This window comes from Daucus carota, chromosome 4 (assembly GCF_001625215.2).
Source record: "Daucus carota subsp. sativus chromosome 4, DH1 v3.0, whole genome shotgun sequence".
Taxonomy (NCBI): domain Eukaryota; kingdom Viridiplantae; phylum Streptophyta; class Magnoliopsida; order Apiales; family Apiaceae; genus Daucus; species Daucus carota.
Window position 1 is genome coordinate 44082674 of NC_030384.2, and position 22582 is coordinate 44105255.

At 33.6% G+C, this 22582-nt stretch overlaps 2 protein-coding genes, 1 long non-coding RNA gene and 1 pseudogene across 20 annotated transcripts; 3 read left to right on the forward strand and 1 right to left on the reverse strand.

Annotated features, from left to right (window-relative positions):
- Positions 1-300: 300 nt before the first annotated feature.
- LOC108215830 (regulatory protein NPR5) lies at positions 301-2740 on the reverse strand. The gene is made up of 2 exons (XM_017388418.2): positions 2127-2740; positions 301-1348 (listed from the first exon to the last, which is right to left on the reverse strand). Exons 1-2 carry the CDS (start codon positions 2595-2597, stop codon positions 413-415), a joined length of 1407 nt encoding a protein of 468 aa, XP_017243907.1. The 5' UTR covers positions 2598-2740; the 3' UTR covers positions 301-412.
- Positions 2741-11600: 8860 nt separating this feature from the next.
- LOC108217642 (uncharacterized) lies at positions 11601-15127 on the forward strand. 18 transcript variants are annotated; one of them, XR_010290842.1, is made up of 5 exons: positions 11681-12005; positions 12310-12399; positions 12484-12628; positions 12830-14107; positions 14942-15127. It is a non-coding gene; the product is annotated as an uncharacterized LOC108217642 (long non-coding RNA). The 18 variants fall into 18 exon arrangements; XR_010290831.1 differs by having other exon boundaries at positions 12830-12948; positions 13312-15127; XR_010290839.1 differs by lacking the exon at positions 11681-12005 and adding an exon at positions 11601-11674 and having other exon boundaries at positions 12310-12367; positions 12830-15127.
- A 1812-nt stretch (positions 15128-16939) lies between these two features.
- LOC108217432 (tetrahydroberberine oxidase) lies at positions 16940-18629 on the forward strand. The gene has a single exon (XM_017390264.2). It carries the CDS (start codon positions 16942-16944, stop codon positions 18523-18525), a length of 1584 nt encoding a protein of 527 aa, XP_017245753.2. The 5' UTR covers positions 16940-16941; the 3' UTR covers positions 18526-18629.
- Positions 18630-19507: 878 nt separating this feature from the next.
- LOC108218002 (tetrahydroberberine oxidase-like) lies at positions 19508-21284 on the forward strand (annotated as a pseudogene).
- Positions 21285-22582: the final 1298 nt, after the last annotated feature.

Sequence of the window (22582 nt, forward strand, 5' to 3'; positions counted from 1 at the left end):
CTGTGTCACTGCTCCTACATATATATATGATCATATGATGAATAGATTGAATATTACGAGGTTAAATTTTGAATCCTCATATTTGTACACACTTATTATGTATGGCTTTATAACAGGTAAATAGTTACCAGCACTACGAAGTTGATAACCCAGGGTTAAAAAGAATGACATGGACGCTTCCTACAGGTGGGCAAAACTCGATCAGAATTCCACAATGATGATCTTACGACCAAACCCTAGTAAACTTTGCAGAAAAACCCTACCATATAATTAAGCCATATTATATTCATAGATGAGATATATAGCCAGTCCCAAACGGCTTGATCTTCGTTATAAAGAAAATATGGATTATGTCAGGAACTAATTCGACACAAAATATATATAGTTAATGTTGGCAATGGCTAGTCAATTATTAGTAGGCGTGATGAGAATTGTGATACATGGAAGAAGGATGATCCCTTTGGGCATTTCGACTATCTCCCTCGTTCAAATGTGCTGCTGCTCCGAGATTAAGATACACCATCCTCGAATCCAGATTCGGATTGCCACCTGTACTCCCTCCGCTGCTTTGATGATCTTCGCTGCTCATCAGAGGCGGCGGATAAATGGCTTGCGAAGAATTAGGTTCACTTCCGCCACCTCCTTCTCTTGAGATCACCAGAGCGGCTGATTGTACGAGCTCGAGACACAGCCGAAGCTTGTTAGGCTCAATATGTGTGAGTCCTGGAACGGCCCCTTTGAAGAGAAAATCGGATGTTAGGGTTCGGAGCACGTCGAGAGGAGTGATTCCTTCGGCCATTTGGACATTCGGGTCTGCGTGGTGGTCTAATAGTACCGAGACCATGTCTGGTGAGACCATCTCGGCCGCAATGTGGAGGGGGGTTTTCCCGGCTGGGCCCGAGGGGAAATTCACGTCGGCTGCGCCGAGTTCGAGCAATGCCTTGACGACTTCTCGGCTGCAATTCTCTACGGCATAATGCAGTGCCAGTGCTTCATCCAGATTAAGGCCTTCTCCCATGACCATGAGTTTGACCAATTCCACGTCAGAGGAATCGAGAGCTCGCCTCATTCGTCGGATTTTGTGATCCTCGAAGTCAGCAGATGTGGCGATGTGGTGGTGGGGCACGACAGAGTGATGAATGAGTGATGATTTGAGACGAAGCTCCTCGATTCTGGATACGACATCGATGGGGAGATGCTTGGCTAGGATTTCGGGTGGAAGACCAGATTTCGCAACTAAATGAGAACAAGTATTCCACAGCTGCTGCATTTCGTGCTTTCTCGAGGCTATTAAAACCTTCATTACATCTTCAATCGAGGCCTTCTCCACAATGCTTTCCAGTTGCTTCTGCAGTAACAAACAATAACCAATTTTACAAAAAGAAAAACATCATTTCATGAATGATTGACCACAAGCAACGAATCCTTGCAAAGGACTTATACATGAAAGTGTATTGAAATGTTTGCACACATGTTCACAGAGGGAGAAAGAGAGGAATTTTGAAGTAGGTAAAACTTACATCTACCTTGCTTTAATGTTTTGGCATAACAAGTTTGGTTGTATATGTGAATGTGAAACCAAATGAGGAAAGTGGGGTTTGTTATTTGGAAAGAAAGAAATAAAGAAGCAAGTTTCATGTGATGGATCACTGTGGAAGACAAGACCGGAGAAATCAAGATCTAATATTAGAAACAATTGGGTCTGAAACAGTCAAATTGAGGAACCCAAATCAAGTTAAAAAACCCATCACAAACTTGCATGATATGAAGATGATAGATGGGTTCTTGTTTGCTCTGATTTGGCCTGTCAAACATGCATTTCCTTAGAATCACATGATTTGAAACATATAATACTTAATCAGACCTTAACTCCCCAGCAGTACATAGGAAATAACTGAAACAAAACACATAGTTGCATCAAACATTTCTGCAAAAGTTGTGATTCACATAGCTAGTGCCAGAAAAGTAAAGAAACAAGTACTGTACTGCATCTCAGCGAGAGATCAAATCCAACTTTCTTTCATTCAAACTCAAACAAAAAAGCTGCACAGCGTGCATATGTTGATTAAAGATACTATTAATCACTTCAATTATAAAATAATAATCAAGAGAAGAAATATAATAACCTGAGTAAGCAAAGAAAGCTGTTCGACCCCAAAAGATCTAGCGGCCGCAAGAGTATCAAGAGCAAGATCAACGGCTGCAGTGCAATGCGTATGCCAACAACTCCTCTCCCCGCAATTAGGCCTCGGCTCATGCTTTTGCGGCACAACCGAGACCTGACCGCTATACAAGAATTGCAACATCAACAAGAAAACCTCGTACCCTACTGAATTCACGGGGATGACCTGGCAATTCGGACCGCCTCCACGCGGCGACGACGCCAAGGCACCGCCGCTAGTCCTCCCACCGTGATCACCCGATGTTTCGGCTTCGCAGAAGAACTTTCGAAAGAAGAGGCTCCTCGCTGCTAAGATGCATCGGTGCGCATGAACCAAACGACCCTCGACACTGAAGGTGACGTCACTGAAAGCCTGACCATTTATTAGAAGATTTAAACAATCTAGTGATAGAGATCTCAAGCTCTCATCCGACATTAAATTCTGCTTGTGAATTTCAGATGAAGATTGAAAACGCTAAATTTGTTTTCGGAGAGATTCTCTGTAGGTGATGCGAGATATTTTTTTTGTTTAAGAGAGAGAGGGGGGGCGCAAATTGAGTGGCTGTTCGGGGCGGCTCATCTCTATATATTTTAAGGAATCAACCATACGCCATAAATATTTTAATTAATGAGTTCATTTTGAAATTTAAATCATTGCAACAAAATAATATATTCAGAAAAAAATTCAGATAATGCAGTGACAAGGCGGTATGTTCATGTGCCAACGGCAACTTATTATATTATCAATATTAAAGTAATGGAAGAGATCTAACACCATTATATATAAGACCATACTAATCATTATTTTCATGCAAAACATGAATTAAATTGACTCTAAGCATGTTACATGTTGTGTACTGGTTTGATCACTGTTCTAGCTGTATTTCATCCCTTCACGAAATATAAACAAGATATTTGACTACTGTTAAAGTTTTTATACTTTAGCATAGTATCAATCCGAAGCGAATCATTGCATGTTATCTACAGCAGATAAAATAAAATAGAAAAGAGAAGAGGTTAAATCTTCCCGACCCCATGGAAGGTCTCTTGTTGAAAACGTATGATTCTTCTGGAGTGTCAAGCTCAAATCCTCCTACGGAAAATTCAATATTTTTTGTGATTATTATTCGATCATGATTTATTAATTTAAAAATGCTGGTTGTAACGTCAGGGACAGTGTAGCCCGTGTTAGCATAGCTGCGCAAAATTAAAAATCTAGGAAACAAGATTTAAAATGAGTGACTCTGAATTGCTAGAATTTTATATATTGTTGACGGACCACTCGGTAATTAATTTTAAATCGAAACATATCGATGATAGCTTGATTTTAAATGCAAGCCAGTTTCTGAACTATTAAAGAATAACAAGAGTAAATAGTGAATTCTGAACTTCTCCTGGTTCCATTATTTCATAGTTTTTTCCAACACACAACAAGTGTTGACAATGATAAAAACAAGAGGGAAATCTAATATTTTGGAATTATGTTGGATTTGTTTAATACAATTACTTTTATTGTATATTTTGTTAATATTTTTATTTTACATATTTATCAATTTGTCCAAATTGATTTGGATAAAATTAAATCAATATACACTAAAAACCAGTTATCTAAAATATTAAGGTGTAAGATAAAGACAATCTTATATTATATTTCAACACTCACTCTCACTTGAAATTTCAATTTTTTTGATTGGATAGAGGATTACGACGCCCCTATCTTTGGACAATTAATACCTCCGTGTTCATATTATATTCCTCCGCTAAACCTGAGAGATCAATTTTAAATGTTAGAGAAAATTTCAAATTACTCTTATATTATATTTTAGTAAAATATGATCGGGTTCGGGTTATAAATTTTTGTTAAAGTTTTGTACTCTCTCCGTCTCTAAATACTTTTCCTGTTTGTACTTTTCACATTTGCCAACACGCATTTTTGATCGTTAATATCTTTCATTTCGTAGTAGTATTAAATATAAAAACTTCATTGTATTAAAGTACTTGTGAATACGAATCTAACAAAATCACTCATGATTATATTTAATTTTATAGATTAGATGTAAATTAGTAATTTATCTCGTGTTATGAACAGTACCGACATCACAAACAAGAAAAGAAAAAAGAAACTGAGGGAGTAATATATTTGAAATGATACATCAATCCAGTCCATACACCATTCATAACCTCCCAGGTGTTTTTGTTTTTTTCTTTTCTAAATGCCTCTCTTGCTTTTTAATGTCATTACTCGATGATCAAGTTATTATTGATCCAAAAGAAAAGAGCATGTAACAGTAAACAATGATATGATTATGAAATCAAGGCATAAATTATTATGAAGGCCGACAAAGTTGAAATTTAGTGGTACTAATGAGTAATGAAAGTGGAGGTCAAACTTATAGCCTTATAGGGTTAGAGGTTTGTGGCTTTTCTCAACATATCTATGCTTTACCTAATGGTTAACTTGTTTGCCATAACAATGGATTCTTCATTCTTGTCGAGGCCCACTCCATAATATTTGATTAATGCCGAGCGTTAACAAACTACTTTGTTTAAAAACAACTTAGTGTCCGGATAAAAGACTAGAAGCACTCGTAAAAAATAAAAAATTAGGATGCTAATATTGGTTTTAGGAATTTTGCTTTTTCATCAAACACATTACTCATTTGTAATTCTTATAAATTTACTTTACATTTCCGATCCATTTTTTTTTATTTTGAGCAAAAGATATACTTCCTTTGTCCCTCTTATTTCTTTACCGTTAGATGTCCCTCTCTTTTCTTTACGTTATTATAAATAGTAAGTTTTTCTCATCATTACACCCACTATCTTCCCCATACTATCTCATATTTAACAATAACACTATCTCAAATCTATTATTAAGTAATCCATTTTTCATCTAACTTTACTATTTTTTATACATTGTCTTGGTTTCTGTGTCCCTCTTGAAGGTAAACAATTGAGGGGGACGGAGGGAGTATATTTTTTAAATTTATCCATAGAAAAAGTTCTTGGTGGTTTTCAGCTTATAAATTTGTATATTTAGCATGAAAAAGTTAGGAGTGAAGTTTTGATTTATAAGTTTTATAAGCTTGAATCTAAGAAGTCGAATATTTTAATATATTTTTATACAATTTTTAATTTTAAAATTTGGCTTCACAAAAATATATAGATATTTATTATATCTTATTATTATATTAATAATTTTTATATTTAATAGATTAAAGATATAAATAAAATTTGACTAATTATATAAATTAAATCCTATATTTCATATATAGGTCATTTCACAACTTATAAATAATATGTATTACTCTTAAGTTAAACTGCTGTAAGTGTACACATATTTTGTTTGAATTTATACTCAAGATATAAATTGGAATCCTTGCATTTATATGACCTATACTGATTAAATTATCAATTTTATTATAAATATTAATTATATAATTACTACTTAACTTTATGTATTTTAATTAACTCATGTTAATAATTGTATGGAACCATCGGAAGGGATTTTCATCAAGAAACGCTATTGTTTAAGCAGACTGCATCATCTTTCTTCTATACAGAACGGATTTATTCCCTCGGAGTGTTTAAATCAGAAAACTAAGAGCTACCCATATATTTTAGTACTTTCCTAAGATAATTTCATAAATTATTTTTTTAATAAAAATTCAAAATATTTATACAAAAATAAATATTAAAAAGAATATTATGAAACTATGATTTTATATACGCTTTAAAATACATGCCAAAAGATGCAAAAATAAATGCGAGGGACATAGGAAATATTAAATTAGCGGGATTTATTAAATAAGCATATTTTCAATTTAGTGAGAAATCTACAATTTTTTATTAATGAGCGAAACTCTTTTTTAACAAACATTAGAATCATTAAATATCAAAGTATCAAAATTAATTAACATTTTGAAATCAAACATATCATTAGAATAAAATAACCATACATGTATCCGAGAATAATTTTTATAGAAAGAACCAAATTTTATAATAAAATCAAATATTAATACATAAAAGAAATTTATACGCAGACAATAATAATTTAAGTAAGTATATTGAAAAGATAATCATGTATGTAAATAAAAAGATTTCTAATAAATAATATATTAAAAAATACATTTGAACCTAGTACTGTTATTTAATACTGATGTTTATATAAGATGGATTTTGTAAGAGAAATTTGTTCATGATGCAAGAGAGGTCATTTTCATCTATATATAATAATGGTTCGTAAAATATAGATACTTTAAATTTCCTATGGAAAATGATAAAGGGCTGAAGGTAAAAAGCATCATGGGGGTAAAGATTAAAGAAAGGTGCTGTCAATTTGTTTGCTCCTTTCGGTTGAAAAAGATTAACAAATCTCAGGGATTGACTAAAATTCCTGTTTCATGATTTGACTTCTCAGTTGTCCTTTCTATAAACAAAACTCTGCTCCTTTTCCTTATCAACGCCTTACATAATTATGTGAACGATTTTAGTAGAGAAACTGTAATTCGAATGATTTGTCGCACCCACTAATATGATAACTGTATGCTTCTAGGTTGGAACAAAGGCTCTCTTTGATTAAATCTAATAATATAGTAATAATTCATTATATAATTTCACAAAAAAGTGAATTATTGGGTGTTTGGTTCATGATTAATGAGTTCGGTTAACGAGGATCGGAACCTTAATCTCATAATAAGTGTTTGGATTAGTTATTTGGTGCTATAAGATGGAACTCCAATCCTTTTAGGTGGTTAAATCATACACTTCCCAGCCTTTGACTTACCATACTATTCTCATTCCCGTTAACCTCCGTTCCCATACCCTCCGTTCTCATTCCCGATTGCCATTCCTAACTTTAATCCAAATGCCCCCTATATACTTTTTCTTGGATTATAATAAAGTTGATTTTAATAAAGTTAATTTATTTATTTCTTTGAAAGTGGAAAATGCATTCAAATAATAAGATCAAAAAGATAACCTCCAACAAACACGTTGGAAGCCGGAAGGGTCGTGAATAAAGGATTTTAACAACTTCATGAATTACCATTACCTTGTTAGCATTTCTCCCTACCGAAGAAACATACAATCAATTATCATGTCACCGACTTCTAAATAATTATGGCCTTCTGATGGCCTCAACAGAAAGTATAGAATATAAGTTTGGGTTACCAATACGTTTTTCTTAATGAATTATCAAATTTTCCAGTGTGTTTAGAAGCATATATTAATCACTTTTTAAATGGATGATGAATTTATATGGACTGCCTTTTTATTAATAATATTGACCCTTCTACATATATAAAAGATTTTATCAATAAATTTTATCATCTAAAAAAAATAATTTTTAGTCTGAGCTCATAAATATACAGCAGAACTATCCATGAATTATTTATCTGTGCACCTCAATCGTATGCGTCAAAAAAAGAGAAATTGGTACCGACATTAACTGTTGTCCTCGGTGTGTATAAAAGATACAGCCTTTGATAATTGTTGTCATAGAGACAAAATTAACAAAGTTCTGATTGTGTTTAAACTGGGGTTTCTGGTTCGCATCAGTGTCCTGATCAATTAATAATTTATTCAAAAGTTGTACGTAGTAGTCTTAACCTGAAAAGTAACTTCCTTGCAAGCTCACATCCGGGACACTTTTAATTTTTTGATGAAATATAGGGATCATTTGACTTAATTTTCAGAAAAAATATTCGTTACTTAATATAGAAAGATGAATAATTAATTTTAAGTAAATTTGACTTATAAATTATTAAGTGTGATTGAATAGATTTACTCATAAGCCAAAAGAATTTTTGGTAATTTAAATTTACCAATTAAAAAAATTAAATTATCACAAAATGAAATCTTATTAATAAATTTTATTTTATATAAAAAATAAAGGGTCGTAGAGAACACATTAAAAATTTAAAAATTCTATAATAAAATGCAAATCACTATAAAAACTCGAAGAAAATATTTGACTTCGAGCTTTTACTTTCAAAAATCCAAAATAAGCACTTCTATTTTTTCGTCAACCAACCATCAAGAAACAAAAGCGTCTTTCCTATAAAAAAACGGAAACTCCATTGTCGAACATAGTTGATAGTGAACTGGTGATTCCATCATTTTCTTATGTAAAATAATAATTCACCAAGTAAGATTATATTATAATTACAAAAAATAATCAAGATTTTAAAAAAAATATACTAATACGAAACCGCAATCCGTGAATATTTTCTAATTTGTAGTCTCACTGTGATACGTATTGTATTTTTAGCTAAAGTCTTCTTCATTCGAAATGGTCTAAAATATATTTCTTATGATTCGATCATTTGTATATGCTTAGGATGGAGGGTTCACACTCAATTTGAACTCTCTCTCTCTAAACAACTTTTTCGAATGCAAGCTATATATCATAATTATTGTTACTTCAGTATATATGATATAATATTGACATAGAATTGATATAATATTCCTAGCCACATTTCACGGTAGAGTCAATTATAGAACGAGTTTTATGTAAGGTATTATTTTGGTAGGTGAATTTTAATATTCCCTCCATCCCATTTTAATTGTCCTGTTTGACTTTTGAATGGTCAAATTGACCAAATTTTGACTGAGATTTACACATATAATATAATTTTTAAAGGTAAAAAAAATTATATCATTACAAAGTACATACAAAATACTATAAAATACAATTTTTAGTTTTTTAAAATAATAATGAATTTGTTCTTTATGCTTGGTCAAAAATTGATCAATTTAACCATTGAAAGTCAAAATAGGACACTTGAAATGGGATGGAGGGAGTATATATAATTCATGATCAGCGGGTAATAGAAGTGCATGATCACAAGGTAGTTAGTTTTTTAAAACCGTGACATACATAAAAATAAATTCTGGCCAGCCTGCCGAATTCAAATCTGACCATTTAAAGCAAGTCCAATAGGTTACCTATCTTATTACTTACTAATAATATAAAATAATGAATCCTAGCGAGTCTTAGTGATTTAGGTAATTTAGTTTTAGTGTCAACTCCAATAGCAATCCATATATTTGTTCTCTTAAGATTATTTTAATAATAAATTTAAGAGAGAGAATGAGAAAAGGAGGGAAAAGACAAAAAAAGAAGGAGAGAGATGATTATTTTATTCATGAATATTAAATAAGTAATGGTTATGGGCTACTTATAAATAGGTAATGGCTAAGAGATTTGAGGTTGTGCTAGTGATTTAGATAACCATTAGGATAGTGTTGGAGTGCATTTTTTTGACACATTATCTAAATGTGAGTTTAGCACATCATATAAGTAACATGTTGGACTTTCTTAGGCTACATTGCCAATTTTATGATTTTATTTTTCGATAATAAATGTTTTCACTTAATTTCTAGTCCCCTGTGACAAACTTGTTTCCAATTTCCTGGGTATAACCCCCGGATATATAGAGTTGCAGCACCCTCTTTGGATCAGCAGTGATTTTTGATTATACTACTCTGCACTATTATGTGTACGAGATTTAACTATTTAAGGTTCAAAATCCAACACAGTATTTCTCCCTCCGTCTCTTTCACTCTACTGCCTAGAGCCAGAGCTCACTGATTCAACCACATTTATGAAAAAAACTCGAGTCTTCAAATCAAATGCAGAACGTTGTCGTTGAAAGACTGTCTCCAACACTTATGAACCTGATCCTTTCTACTCCGCCTTTATTAAGTACTAGTCGTAGTAGGAGTTCACAACAGTTAATTAACAACTTTCAAACCAACAATTAACCGCCAATCATTTGGTTAAACATCATGCGCAACTCTCTTATGTAAAAAATACTTTCCCATTTCAATTTAAATGTTCATTTTTAATTTAAAAAAATTGTTTCAATTTAGTTGCCCACTTAAACTTTTAAATTTAAAGTTATATTTTCAAAGTTAATTTTACTTCACATATCTTTTATATATTTCCTAGATTAGCATCATTCGTGTTAAAGCTAATTAAGCTAGGTTATGCATGTAAAATGACTCAACAGAAATAAGAAGTTTGGTCCAAGAAAGGTTAGAAAAGGCAAACGGGAATATAGGAATTAAGCGACTGTTACGTAGATGCATTTGGCAGATGACAAACACACACAACTGCAGATGGACATAGTAAATCTAATGCGGTGATCGACTGGGGTGGATCCGGGGACAAGCATGAGCTTGTCTTGTCATATCAACCCCGGTCCCACCCTCTCTTCGAATTACACTTCTCCTGTGTGACTGACCAGATACACACGTGACACCAATACTCTGTTTACAGTGTCGAAGGGACTTCTAAGTCTAACGTCAACCATGCCAAATGAATTCGGAGTAAAAGAGATCAAAGGGACGTTTGTAAAGTTGATAGAAAAGTGGAAAAGCGAAAACCGCAAGAGTTTGCAATATTATGAGGTACGCGAGGATGAATTTTAATTTTAATCCAGTAAATCAGTAATAAAATATTAATATTGTGATTCTTAGGGTGTTCATAGGAATAACAAATTTCTGAATTTTATCATAGCAGAAATATATAAATTTTGAGGTGTGACTGCAATTTTATAGCCCAAGAATAGCTTTGTGTATCTTTTTGGGCTCGGATCTAATACTGCAGAAGATTAAAAGGAGAGTTGAGCTGGATTAGTATCATATGATCACAGTCCAAGGAGAACTTGTTGGGCTGACCCTGATTGTTCTTGTATTAATTACCACACTCACCACTTCTATAATTTTATTTCTGCTCAGATACAGAAGACAACTATATTCACCAAGATAAAACACTGAATATACATGCAAAAAACTATTTTGACTTCTCAATCGTGCAAGTCATTATAAATTGTTGGATACTTGGCGAAGCAACGTACGGTAATTGGACAATATATCTGGGGGTGTAGAATTACAAGCCAATGTTGATTGTGTAGGGCTCGGGCTCAATCTCATCGCTGCCACCAGTAAAGAACTAAAAATCATTTCTGATTTGAAGCATGCAACCGTGTATGGACCAGCACGAATATGGGCCGATCTAAATGGTTCAGCCTTAGTTGCCGTTCCCCCACGCTTCATTCTCTGGCCACCAAACATCTGACTTAAGATTGCACGACTTTAAATACGTGGTTTCTCTTTCACGCTAAAAATCGAGAATTAGAACCGAATGATTAATCTACCGATTCAGGTATATTATAAATTTTTTCGTTAAATCAGGATATTTAATCAAATCAAAATATCCCTTAAATCATAAATCCTGAATCCTATTTCAATGGTTTTTTACACTCCCTACCCCAATTCTTCATACTTATTTACAAAAAATGCCATCCAAATTTCTACTATTGTTTAAGCTTTCCACCACACAACTTTCGAACACATGCTAACTTTCCATTTGTGATGTTTCATGTCATTAAAAAACAAAAAATCTTCGCTCGCTTTATTGACTTTCCCTAAAGCAGAGTATGTCATTCTCTTGATTCACGCGTGTTGCTTTCCTTTTCAAGCAAAAACACTGCATCGATAGAACTGGTATGTCCAATGCAGCTGCTTTACTTCCTCTTCTGCTTCGTCTTGATTCCAATTTCAAATTCAAAATTCAAATTCATATCATGTAATCGGATTCAAACTCTTCAATCTCTTTCATGTCAAAACTCTCCAACCTCGCACCTCCGTCTGCTCCATGTAATTCCCTCCCCCCTCTCTCCCTTCGCGAATCTCTGTCTTTCTTCCTGAATCTCTCTCTCTCTCTCCTCTATCTCCCTCTCTCCGGCTGTGTCCCATATCTCTCTCTGTTTCTTCATATCTGGGTCACTCTCTCTCTCTCTCTCTATTTCACTGGCCCTCTTTTTTAGTATATATAGTAATATTTTAGTTTTACATTTTATATAGTTCAGTGAAAAACGCATATTCTGAATTGAATTGTGGATTGATACTTAAATCTGATAAATTGTTCTTCCCTACATTGTGCGAGTATTCTTGATTCTATATCTTTACTAATGCTTGGATTATTGTTATATAATTGTCTGATTAATAGTTTTCATTTTGATTTTGCATCTCTACTGTTTGATATAAGTTCTCACAGAACTTTCTGTTACTTTTGAATTAAGTATTGTTTGATAAAAGCTCTAAGAAAGTTTGTAATCACTTTTGAATTGCATTTACAGCAGCAGAGGCTAATGAATTTTGAAGGAATGATGAAAGTTGTGGACTAGAGCAGGAGAGGTACAAGATAAGTGAATTTGGAGAATTTTGTTGTATGTTCAAGGGTACTCTCTAATTGTTACTGTTCATGTATATTTGCAAGTGTACATAAATGTTTTTATGTTGAAATGTGGCAGGGGTTGGGCTGTAAATAGAAGGGACCTTACTAACACAGTCAACTCGAGCTTTCCCTAAAATTTCGAAGCTTCCAAAGATGCCACTGAAGCATAAGTGTCTAAAACGATGGTTTGGAAGTGATGGGGTTTTCTTTTACTGATTTAGGTTATCCTTTTTCTCAATTGCATTCTGATTTTACTGTTACTTAATGCATATAATATAATTATTATTATTTTAACTACGATTGACATATACAGTAGTCATTCTATGTAAGTGATTTTACTGTTACTTAACGCATATACTTAATTTTTAACTTCTTTGTATCTGTTTCTACATTCTCTTACATAGTCTTCGTCTACTGTGTAGGTATCTACTCTCATCACAATGGGCGTTTCTCTTGAGGATTCATTTAGAAGTGATGATATAAATGCTCCATACCTGGGCACAGAGCTGCCTAGCTTGCCGAGTGTATGCATGTCAACTACGTATTATTTCTACCTTACCTTAGTTTTTATACACTGTTACTTGCACAAAGTGTTGAGTTTAATTTCTTATTTGAGTTTAATAACTTATTTGCCTGTTGGAATGAATTTTATACACACCGAGTATATTGAAATTAAACAGTAATACAACACTCCCACACACCGAGGAATAAGTACTTCTGAGGTGTATAACTTCTGGCTCGAGTTCTTCACATCTGTGAGGAATCACCAACTATTTTATGTGTGCGTGTCAAAAAATACTACTTAAATTAATTAGTCTAAACATATAACTTTTACTATTTCGTATTCATACAACATCATGTTGGATGCGTCTCAATAACCTTTCTTCTGTATCATTTCCACAAGTGTATATGTCTCGAGGAAAAAGCCACTTTCAAAATAGACGAAGGACTACAATCTTTCAGTTTGTCACAAAAGAGCCACTACTGACCAACATGGGCATTTCTTTTACGGAGGTTGCTGTTGGGGCTGGCTATGCTATTACTTAAATGGAGTTCCAATTGGAGTTTTGCTTGGCTATTCTAACCAGTTGCAATTTAAAGGGAGTGTCTTCATCTCCCTCTGAGTTATATTGACTTGATTGAATGTGTAGTTTTCTTTAAAAAATTTGTACAAATTACAAATATTTTAAGTTTAGTAGAGCATTTGTATTATCTGGACTGATGCTAATGTAATAGTATTTTGTTTAGATATGAGGATGAGCTAATGGAGCCGGAGCTTGATATGAGGAATTTCTTTTCAACTGTCTGAATTTATTGATGCTTTTTGTGATATTTGTGTGTGTATTGAAATTATGAGTGATTAATATGTAGGAAGGAGCAGAGGTGGATGTTGATGCAGATGCAAATAGGGAAGATGATTTGGCTGATCCTCTGTTGGCTGACGGTGAAGAGAAACAGGAAGAGAAACCAGCAGAACGGCCTCGGAAAACATTAAAAAATATGACAAGGTATGAACGTGCAAGAATCCTAGGGACACGGGCCCTGCAGATAAGGAAGGTTCTTATCTTATTGAAATATTTGTTTAAGTATTATTTTGGGTTCAACTTGATATTTCTGAATAAAATTTACCCTGGCTTTACTAAATCAGCATGAATGCTCCTGTGATTGTTGAGTTGGAGGGTGAAACTGATCCAATTGAGGTAAATAATACCTTCAAATCTTTTTTCTTTTCACTCTTAAGAGAACTCCACCCTGAACTAGGCTCAAACAACCCACATCGTCACCTTTTTTTGGTGTAATAGTGTTTCTTTATGTTCTGAAATTAGTTGTTTGTGATCTTATCCTTTATCCGAAAAGAGGCCAGGTGTTCTCTTGAAGTAACTGCTACTCCCTCTGTCCCATTTTAACTGATGTTTGACTTTTTAACACGTATATTTAGGTGTAAAAATGACATACCTACACTTAATAAAAATATTCAATTCTTATATCAAATAAAAATTTAGATTCTAAACTTTTATTTGATATAAATTTTATAAAAAATAGTTATGTTTAGATGTGATTTTTTTAACATCTTAAAATACGTGTAAAAAAGTCAAAAGCAGTTAAAATGGGACGGAGGGAGTATATGAAACATTAAAATCAATTCATCTTTTTGAGATTACTTGCATAATTAATGGCATGATCTCCAATTATCTTGCTTATCTGACAAGCAATGAACATTGACGACTTGCTGCTTCCAAATTTGCTGAGTTCTTTTTGCAAATAAAGAAATTTAGAAAAAGTGAAATTCTAAATTTCAGAAGGGTGGTGTTGGAAATTATTTATGGCAAGAGATCAAAGGGTACAAGTGAATAGGAGTGTAGTTCTGGACTTGATTTTCAAATTATATGTCAAGGCTTACGGGGAAAGGCACTAAGATCTTCCCCCCATTAACAAACCCCATAGGAAATTAGGAACTCATTTTTTCTCTAGGCTATGACTATTATGGTGATATGTGGATGTGCATGTGTGATGTCTGGCTATTCAATGTCTAGGCTCTGTCTCCTAAGATTCATATTTTGGATGTGCATGTGTGATGTCTGGCTATTCAATGTCTAGGCTCTGTCTCCCAGTAAGATTCATATTTTGCTATTGACGTTTAATTTGTAAGATTCATATTTTGCTACTGACGTTTAATTTGTAGAAATTTAATGTGATACTGATTTCTTGCTTTTGACTAATGTATTGGCAAAGAAGTTTAATGAATTTAGCTGCAGCTTCTACTGAGGTCCCCCAGAGGACATCTCACAGAAAAGTGTAAAAATGGATAACAAGTGAATATTTGTTATGTCTATCACCAGAGTGAACCTTATTTTTCAAATACATTTTTGATTGAGATGTAAATAAAATGTAATAAAAAGGATAGTAAGTCTAAAATTTAAAATGAAGTGATAAAATTTTTGCACACTTTGACGTTCATTAGTTAATAATTGATAATTGATAGATCGAAAAAGGATGATGAATTATATTATCAAAACTTATTTTCATAAAAAATTTAAACATTAAGAATCTAGACTCTCAAAAAGAAAAAGTATAGTAAATATTTCTCATAAATACAACCTCATCTTCTAAAAATATTTTTTATTGAGATGTAAATAAATTGTAATAAAATGAAAAATACGTTTATAATTTAAAATATAACAATGAAATCATATATCACATTTTTTCTTTTCTTTTTTTGAAACATTTTTTTTCACTTTTTAATTCAAATTTAAAGTGAAATTAAATGAAACATAATATATACTTAAAAGTTATGTAAGTTTAATAAGTGAATATTCAATTATGGAGTGTGAAAAAAGAAAAATTCATTATGAGGTTCATGATTAATAATTAGTAAATCGAAAAAGTTGACAAAAATAATGTAAGATTTTCTTTTATATTATATTAAAGAAATCAAAAAATTTAAGTCATATACAATTCAGAGTAACCATTCACAAAAAAAATGCAAAAATTGAAAAACAACACAATAGCGATTTCTTTATCAAATTAACAAAGTGGACATTTCTTATAATTCTCATAAAATGGAACGTTGTTTTCAAAAATATTTTTGTTCGAGATGTAAATAAAGCGTAACAAAATGTATAGTATGGTTAAAATTATAATAATAAAAGTGTATATCACATTTGTTTTTGAATTTTTTTAATTCAAATTCAAAGTGAGATTGAAAAAAATTATTTGTATCAAAAAATTATAAAAAGTATAGCATTTAAATATCTATCTTGAGTTTAAATATTTGAAACCTAAGAATGAAGTAGACAGGTGTTGTTGTTTATAATTAATAAATGATTGTTTGAGAAAATGTGACAAAAATAATTTAAAATTTATTTTTATACTATAAAATTTTTTATAGACATTTTTTAATCTTTGCTATGAAAATCAAAGAAAGGACGATGATACAAATATTTTTTTTTAAAAGAAAGTGAAATTAAGTTATACTTATAAATTATAGTAAATAGGTATGTTACCTCTTAATATATTTGAGATAAATTTTAATTAGTATATTATTTAGACAATATATTAAGTGATTTTATTTGTCATTATAGTATTATAATAAATTTTTAAATATTAATTCTTGTGAATACTCCCAAAGCAAATCGTATAATATTTCATACATTTTTATTATAATATAATAGTGAATATTAATATCAAAAGTCATCTACACAACGTATAATTATTCAAAAGTGATTAATAAACTATCTCTATATAAACATAGGTATAAAAATATAACAATTTTTTCAAATTAATATACTCATTATTACTTTGTTAGATTTATCATAATTTTTTTAAATTTATGAACTCATTTGTTACAAAGATTTATTTTTATGCCCATGCGTAGCGGGCAAAAATTACTAGTAATTGATAAATTGAGAAAATATTTTTTCAAAGATATTTATTGATTTTTTTTTAACAAATCAAAGATCTTTAGAACACTGCTTGAGATACGCTATAAATAGCAACACCAACATCTCTTTAATTTTCACGAATAAGAAAACATATGATATCAATGAATGGATGTATTCCTTCTCTGCTTCCACTCGTTCTTTTAATACTCTTCCTCTCGCAGCTCTCAAAGGCTACTAGTGTAGATTTTGTTCAGTGCCTTGAACGTTATGCAAATAACTCGACTTCTATTTCTCAGGTTACTTACACTCCTGACAACTCCTCCTATACTGCCGTTCTGCAGTTCTCTATTCGCAATCTTCGACATGCATCGCTGCCTGATTCTCAAAAGCCTGTAGTCATTGTTACACCAGTCGATGAAACACAAATTCAAATGGTCGTTAATTGCTCACGAAGACATGGATTGCAAATTAGAACCCGAAGCGGTGGTCATGATTTCGAAGGTCTTTCTTATAGAACCACAAGTAATATTTCGTTTGTTTTACTTGATATGATTAATATTCGGTCCGTGAATGTTGACCTCGCAAATGCAACTGCATGGGTTGAATCTGGTGCAACTATTGGCGAACTTTACTATGCCATCTCACAAACAAGTGCAACACATGCATTTCCTGCTGGCGTTTGGTGTAATGTTGGCGTTGGTGGACTAATTAGCGGGGGAGGATATGGAATGTTACGACGAAAGTATGGTCTTGCTGCGGACAATGTCATTGATGCTCGTATGGTTGATGTCAATGGAAGAATTCTTAACCGAACATCGATGGGAGAAGATCTTTTTTGGGCAATAAGAGGAGGAGGCGGTTCGAGTTTTGGAGTCATTATTTCATGGAAGATAAAACTAGTACAAGTTCCTGCCATAGTAACCGTTTTCACAGTTGACAAAACACTCGAGCAGAATGCCACTGGAATTCTTCATAAGTGGCAATCTGTTGCTCCCAGTGTTGATAAAGAACTCGACATTAGAATTCAGGGGACTTGTGTACTAAGCAATACAAGTAAACGAGAAGATAAAAAGACGATACGATTGACATTCATGTCCTTGTTCCTTGGTAGAATTGACACACTGCTTCCATTAATGCAAATAAGCTTCCCCGAGTTGGGATTGACTAGAGAAAATTGTTTGGAAATGAGCTGGATCCAGTCAGTGCTATTTTTCACTAGCTTGCCACCAGGAGCTTCTCCTAGTGTCTTGACCAACAGAACCCTTTTACCAAAGTTTGCTACCAAAGCAAAATCAAGCTATTTGAAAGGAATATGGGAACTGATGTTATCGCGTGATCCGGGAACAACTATTGTTATGTTGACACCATATGGAGGAAGAATGAGTGAGATATCAGAGTCACAAATTCCATTTCCGCATAGAGCTGGAAACTTGTATATGATTTATATCGGAGTATTTTGGGCCGGAGATACTCAACAGGCACTGAACTGGATTAGAAACTTGTATAATTATTTGAATCCGTATGTGTTAAACTCCCCAAGGAGCTCATATGTGAATTACAATGATCTGGATTTAGGCATTAATAACCTCCAGGGTCCAACAAGTTACCAGCAAGCAAGCATATGGGGTAAAAAGTATTTTAAAGATAACTTTGACAGGCTGGTTCGTGTGAAGTTTAGTGCTGATCCTACTAACTTTTTCAGGCACGAACAGAGCATTCCTCCTATTCCATTGTAACTCTTTACTTATACCAAATCCATAGAATATGTTCTCTATTATATAATGATAAATTGACAATAATATTGTCATTAAAATAAATTATGGTGATTATATATATTTCTTTCTCGAGCCCTTTTTTTAAAGAATTAATTTAAAAGCTCTATAAAAACTTAGCATGGCCTGATCTATATAGTCAGCTCTACAAGGTTGATAGTAGAGCTGAACAAAAGGACCGGCCCACTAGGCCCGGGACCGGTCCTTCAAAATCCCGGACTTTTTTTCAAAAGCCCGGACCGGGCTTTTCAAAAATCGGGCCGGGCCGGGCCAGATTTCTTATGAAAAAATGAGGCCTACTTCGGCCTACCAGGCCGGGCCAGATTTAACCGGGCTTTTATCCGGGCTTTTTTTAGTTATGATTTTAAATAATTATATGACCTTTTTTTATTGAGTTTTTCCATATCATTCTATTTAACTGAAATTTGAGTTGTATAAATGAATTGACGTGATATATATGTATACATATCTTGAATTGATTGAAATTAATTTAAATTTTGTATATAAATTTGTGTCAGTACGTGTAGCATTAATTAGTCTAGTTGATGTGGGGATATGTTTAATATTTATACATGGACTTGGATGTGTAAAAAACTCCGATTTATAGGTTAATCGGGCTTTTCATCCGGGCTTTTCGGGCTTTTATCCAGGTTTTAGACCGGTCTTTTATCAGGCTCGGTCTTTATCCAGGCCAGATTTTTTGCCGGGCCGGGCCGGGCCAGATTTTTGACAAAAAATCAAGGACTTGTAAGGACTTGCACGCCAGATAAAGACCGAGCCGGGCTTTTAGTAGACGGGCTTTATCCGGTCTTTTTACCGGGCCAGACCAGACGGTCTTTTTAGGTCCGGTTTTTTTGTTCAGCTCTAGTTGATAGCCGTCCGCCCACGCCATCTTGATCAGTTGTTCTTACTTTCTTTAGCCACCAAAATAGTTGACTTTAGATTTTTTGACTTGAAAATCATATCTTTGCGAGAGTACATTAGATATTGTTGTTGCTTGAAGATCAATATATATCACTAGTTCATCGTATCTTCTTTTCCCAAATTCATAAATTAAAATATGATATCAATGAATGTTTCTATGCCTTCCTTGCTTCCGCTTGTTCTTTTTCTTTTGCTTTCGCAGCTCTCAAAGGCAACTAATGAAGATTTTATCCAGTGCCTAGAGCGTCGCTCACAGAACTCTACCTCTGTTTCGCAAGTTATTTACACCCCCGACAACTCGTCTTATGCTTCTGTTTTGCAGTTCTCGATTCGCAATCTTCGATTTGCATCGCTCCCTGATTCTCAAAAGCCTCTAGTCATTGTTACACCAATAGATGAATCGCAAATCCAAACAGTCATTTTATGCTCTCGAAGACATGACTTGCGAATCAGAACCCGAAGTGGCGGTCATGATTTCGAAGGTCTGTCATATAGAACCACGAATAATATTTCATTTGTGTTACTTGATATGATCAATCTTCGGTCTATTAATGTTGACATCGCCTCCGAAACTGCATGGGTTGAATCTGGTGCAACTGTTGGCGAACTTTATTATGCAATCTCACAAAAAAGTTCAACGCATGGATTTCCAGCTGGGCTATGGGGAAGCGTTGGAGTTGGTGGACTAATTAGCGGGGGAGGATATGGCACGTTGAGACGAAAGTTTGGTCTTGCTGCAGACAATGTTATCGATGCTCGTATGGTCGATGTTAATGGAAGAGTTCTTGATAGAACATCGATGGGTGAAGATCTGTTTTGGGCAATTAGAGGAGGAGGTGGTTCTAGCTTTGGCGTCATTTATTCGTGGAAGATAAAATTAGTTCAAGTTCCTCCAATAGTAACTATTTTCACAGTTGACAAAACGCTAGAGCAGAATGCAACTGCACTCCTTCATAAGTGGCAATCTGTTGCTCCGAATGTCGATAAGGATCTAGACATTAGAATTCAAGTTAATTGTATACTAAGCAATACAAGTGCTCGCGAAGATAAGAAGACAATACGAGTGACATTCGTGTCCTTGTTCCTTGGTAAAATCGATAGTCTGCTCCAACTAATGCAACTAAGCTTCCCTGAGTTGGGATTGGCTAGAGAACATTGTTCCGAATTGAGCTGGATTCAGTCAACCCTTTTTTTCACTGGCTTCCGACAGGATCTTCTCCTAGTGTCTTGACAAACAGAACTCTTGTACCAAAAGTTCCAATCAAAGCAAAATCAAGCTTTGTGAAAGAGCCAATCTCCGAAGAGGGTTTGGAAGGGATATGGGAACTAATGTTCTCGCGTGATCCGGAAACAACTATTGTTGTATTGACACCATACGGAGGTAGAATGAGTGAGATATCGGAATCAGAAATTCCATTCCCACACAGAGCTGGAAACTTGTATATGGTCTACATGGGAGTACTTTGGGCCGGAGACACTCAGCAGGCACTGAACTGGATTAGGAACTTGTACGATTACTTGAATCCATATGTCTTGAACTCCCCAAGAAGCTCTTATGTGAATTACAATGATCTGGATTTAGGCATGAATAATCTCCAAGGTCACACGAGTTACCAGCAAGCAAGCATATGGGGTAAAAAGTACTTCAAAGATAACTTTAATAGGCTAGTTCATGTAAAGCTTAATGTCGATCCTAGTAATTTTTTCAGGCACGAACAGAGCATTCCTCCCATTCCAATGTAACAATTTATACCTGCAACATTCACATCTGTACTGTTTTGTTCCCTAATTTATATGTTTTTTACAAGTTAAATTTTTTTATCTTCATCCGTGTTCTAAAAGACTTACCAATTTGAAGATAATGATCCTCTGGTCGCTGTCTGCTGCTGGCATCACCCAGGGTCTTACACAAGTTTGCGACAACGTAGTTGGACCGTGAATATGCAAGGCCGGAAGAAAGCAAATGGGCCGGAAGCCCGTCTGGATAAGCCCATTTACGAGAGATCCACGTGATAATGCGATTTCAATTGCATTTATGCCTTAAAATCGAACCAAAATGCATTATAAGATACATGGATACATAATTGGGTACATAATTTTGCACAAAATGACTTGACAATTGAGATGAGAAGTTTTAATTGGTGTTTTTAATACATGTGCAGAGGATCAATCCAATCACAAGTTAACACATACGCATCCTATGAATATTTTTGTACCAAATTCTGTGCATATAATATTTTCCTTAATATATATACTTGATTACTAGTCACATAAAATAAAGAGGTTAGCATACTAAAATGACCTAGCACGAGAGTGATGGTTGGATACAATATACACACGTTTAAAATTGAAGTTCAAATATACTGTTTTCCGGTACAAGTAGTCAGTCACTCCATTTTCAGTCATACAAAACATGTGATCAATCAAGTCTGCTCACCGCTTCCTCATTTGCTTGTTTATGTTGAATCTCGTCATAATAAATTGTACTAGCTAGCTACTGCATGCATGCATGTCTAGCTACCTGCTTCGTTTTTCTTTTTCTTTTTTCTTTTTGTTTATATAATGGATCTTTGTGTTATAATTAGTGATCCAGCCCCTTTATCCGGGCCTGTAACCCTTTTTTTTTTTTTTTTCACAAGATACTTTCACGTATGATGAATTGTATCAGAATACAATAGCCGCTCCCAGGAGTTCCTTTCGTTCAAGAAAATTTACCATCTAACCCTCGGACATGCAGAGATGACCGGGGACGCTTAGACAATAAAGCTTTAATGTTCGATAAGAAAACACCCATAAAAGGTCCCGCTATCCTTCTTTCTTTCACCTCGCGTGTCCTGAAAAATACAATACAGATAAAATCATAATAAGTTCATACAGACAATATAATAATAAAACTATATGAAACGAAAAACGAAAAACGAAAAGAGTCCACAAACTCATTAAAAGATATGAATATAATATAATTTTTTAAAGAACAAGGAAAGTAATATACAAACTAATATAAATCAAATCATTAAAAAATCTACACCAAAGAGATAGTGAGATCTCTTTGGTTAGATACATAATAAAATTTTGTCCGAACAAAATAATTGACTAT

Excerpts from the sequence above, each read along its gene's own strand:
- LOC108217432 (XM_017390264.2), top strand. The coding sequence starts at position 16,942 with ATGATATCAATGAATGGATGTATTCCTTCTCTGCTTCCACTCGTTCTT.
- LOC108215830 (XM_017388418.2), bottom strand. The coding sequence starts at position 2,597 with ATGTCGGATGAGAGCTTGAGATCTCTATCACTAGATTGTTTAAATCTT. Across the intron at positions 1,349-2,126 it reads AGCTTTCTTTGCTTACTCAG|AAGCAACTGGAAAGCATTGT; the intron begins GTTATTATATTT and ends TTGTTACTGCAG.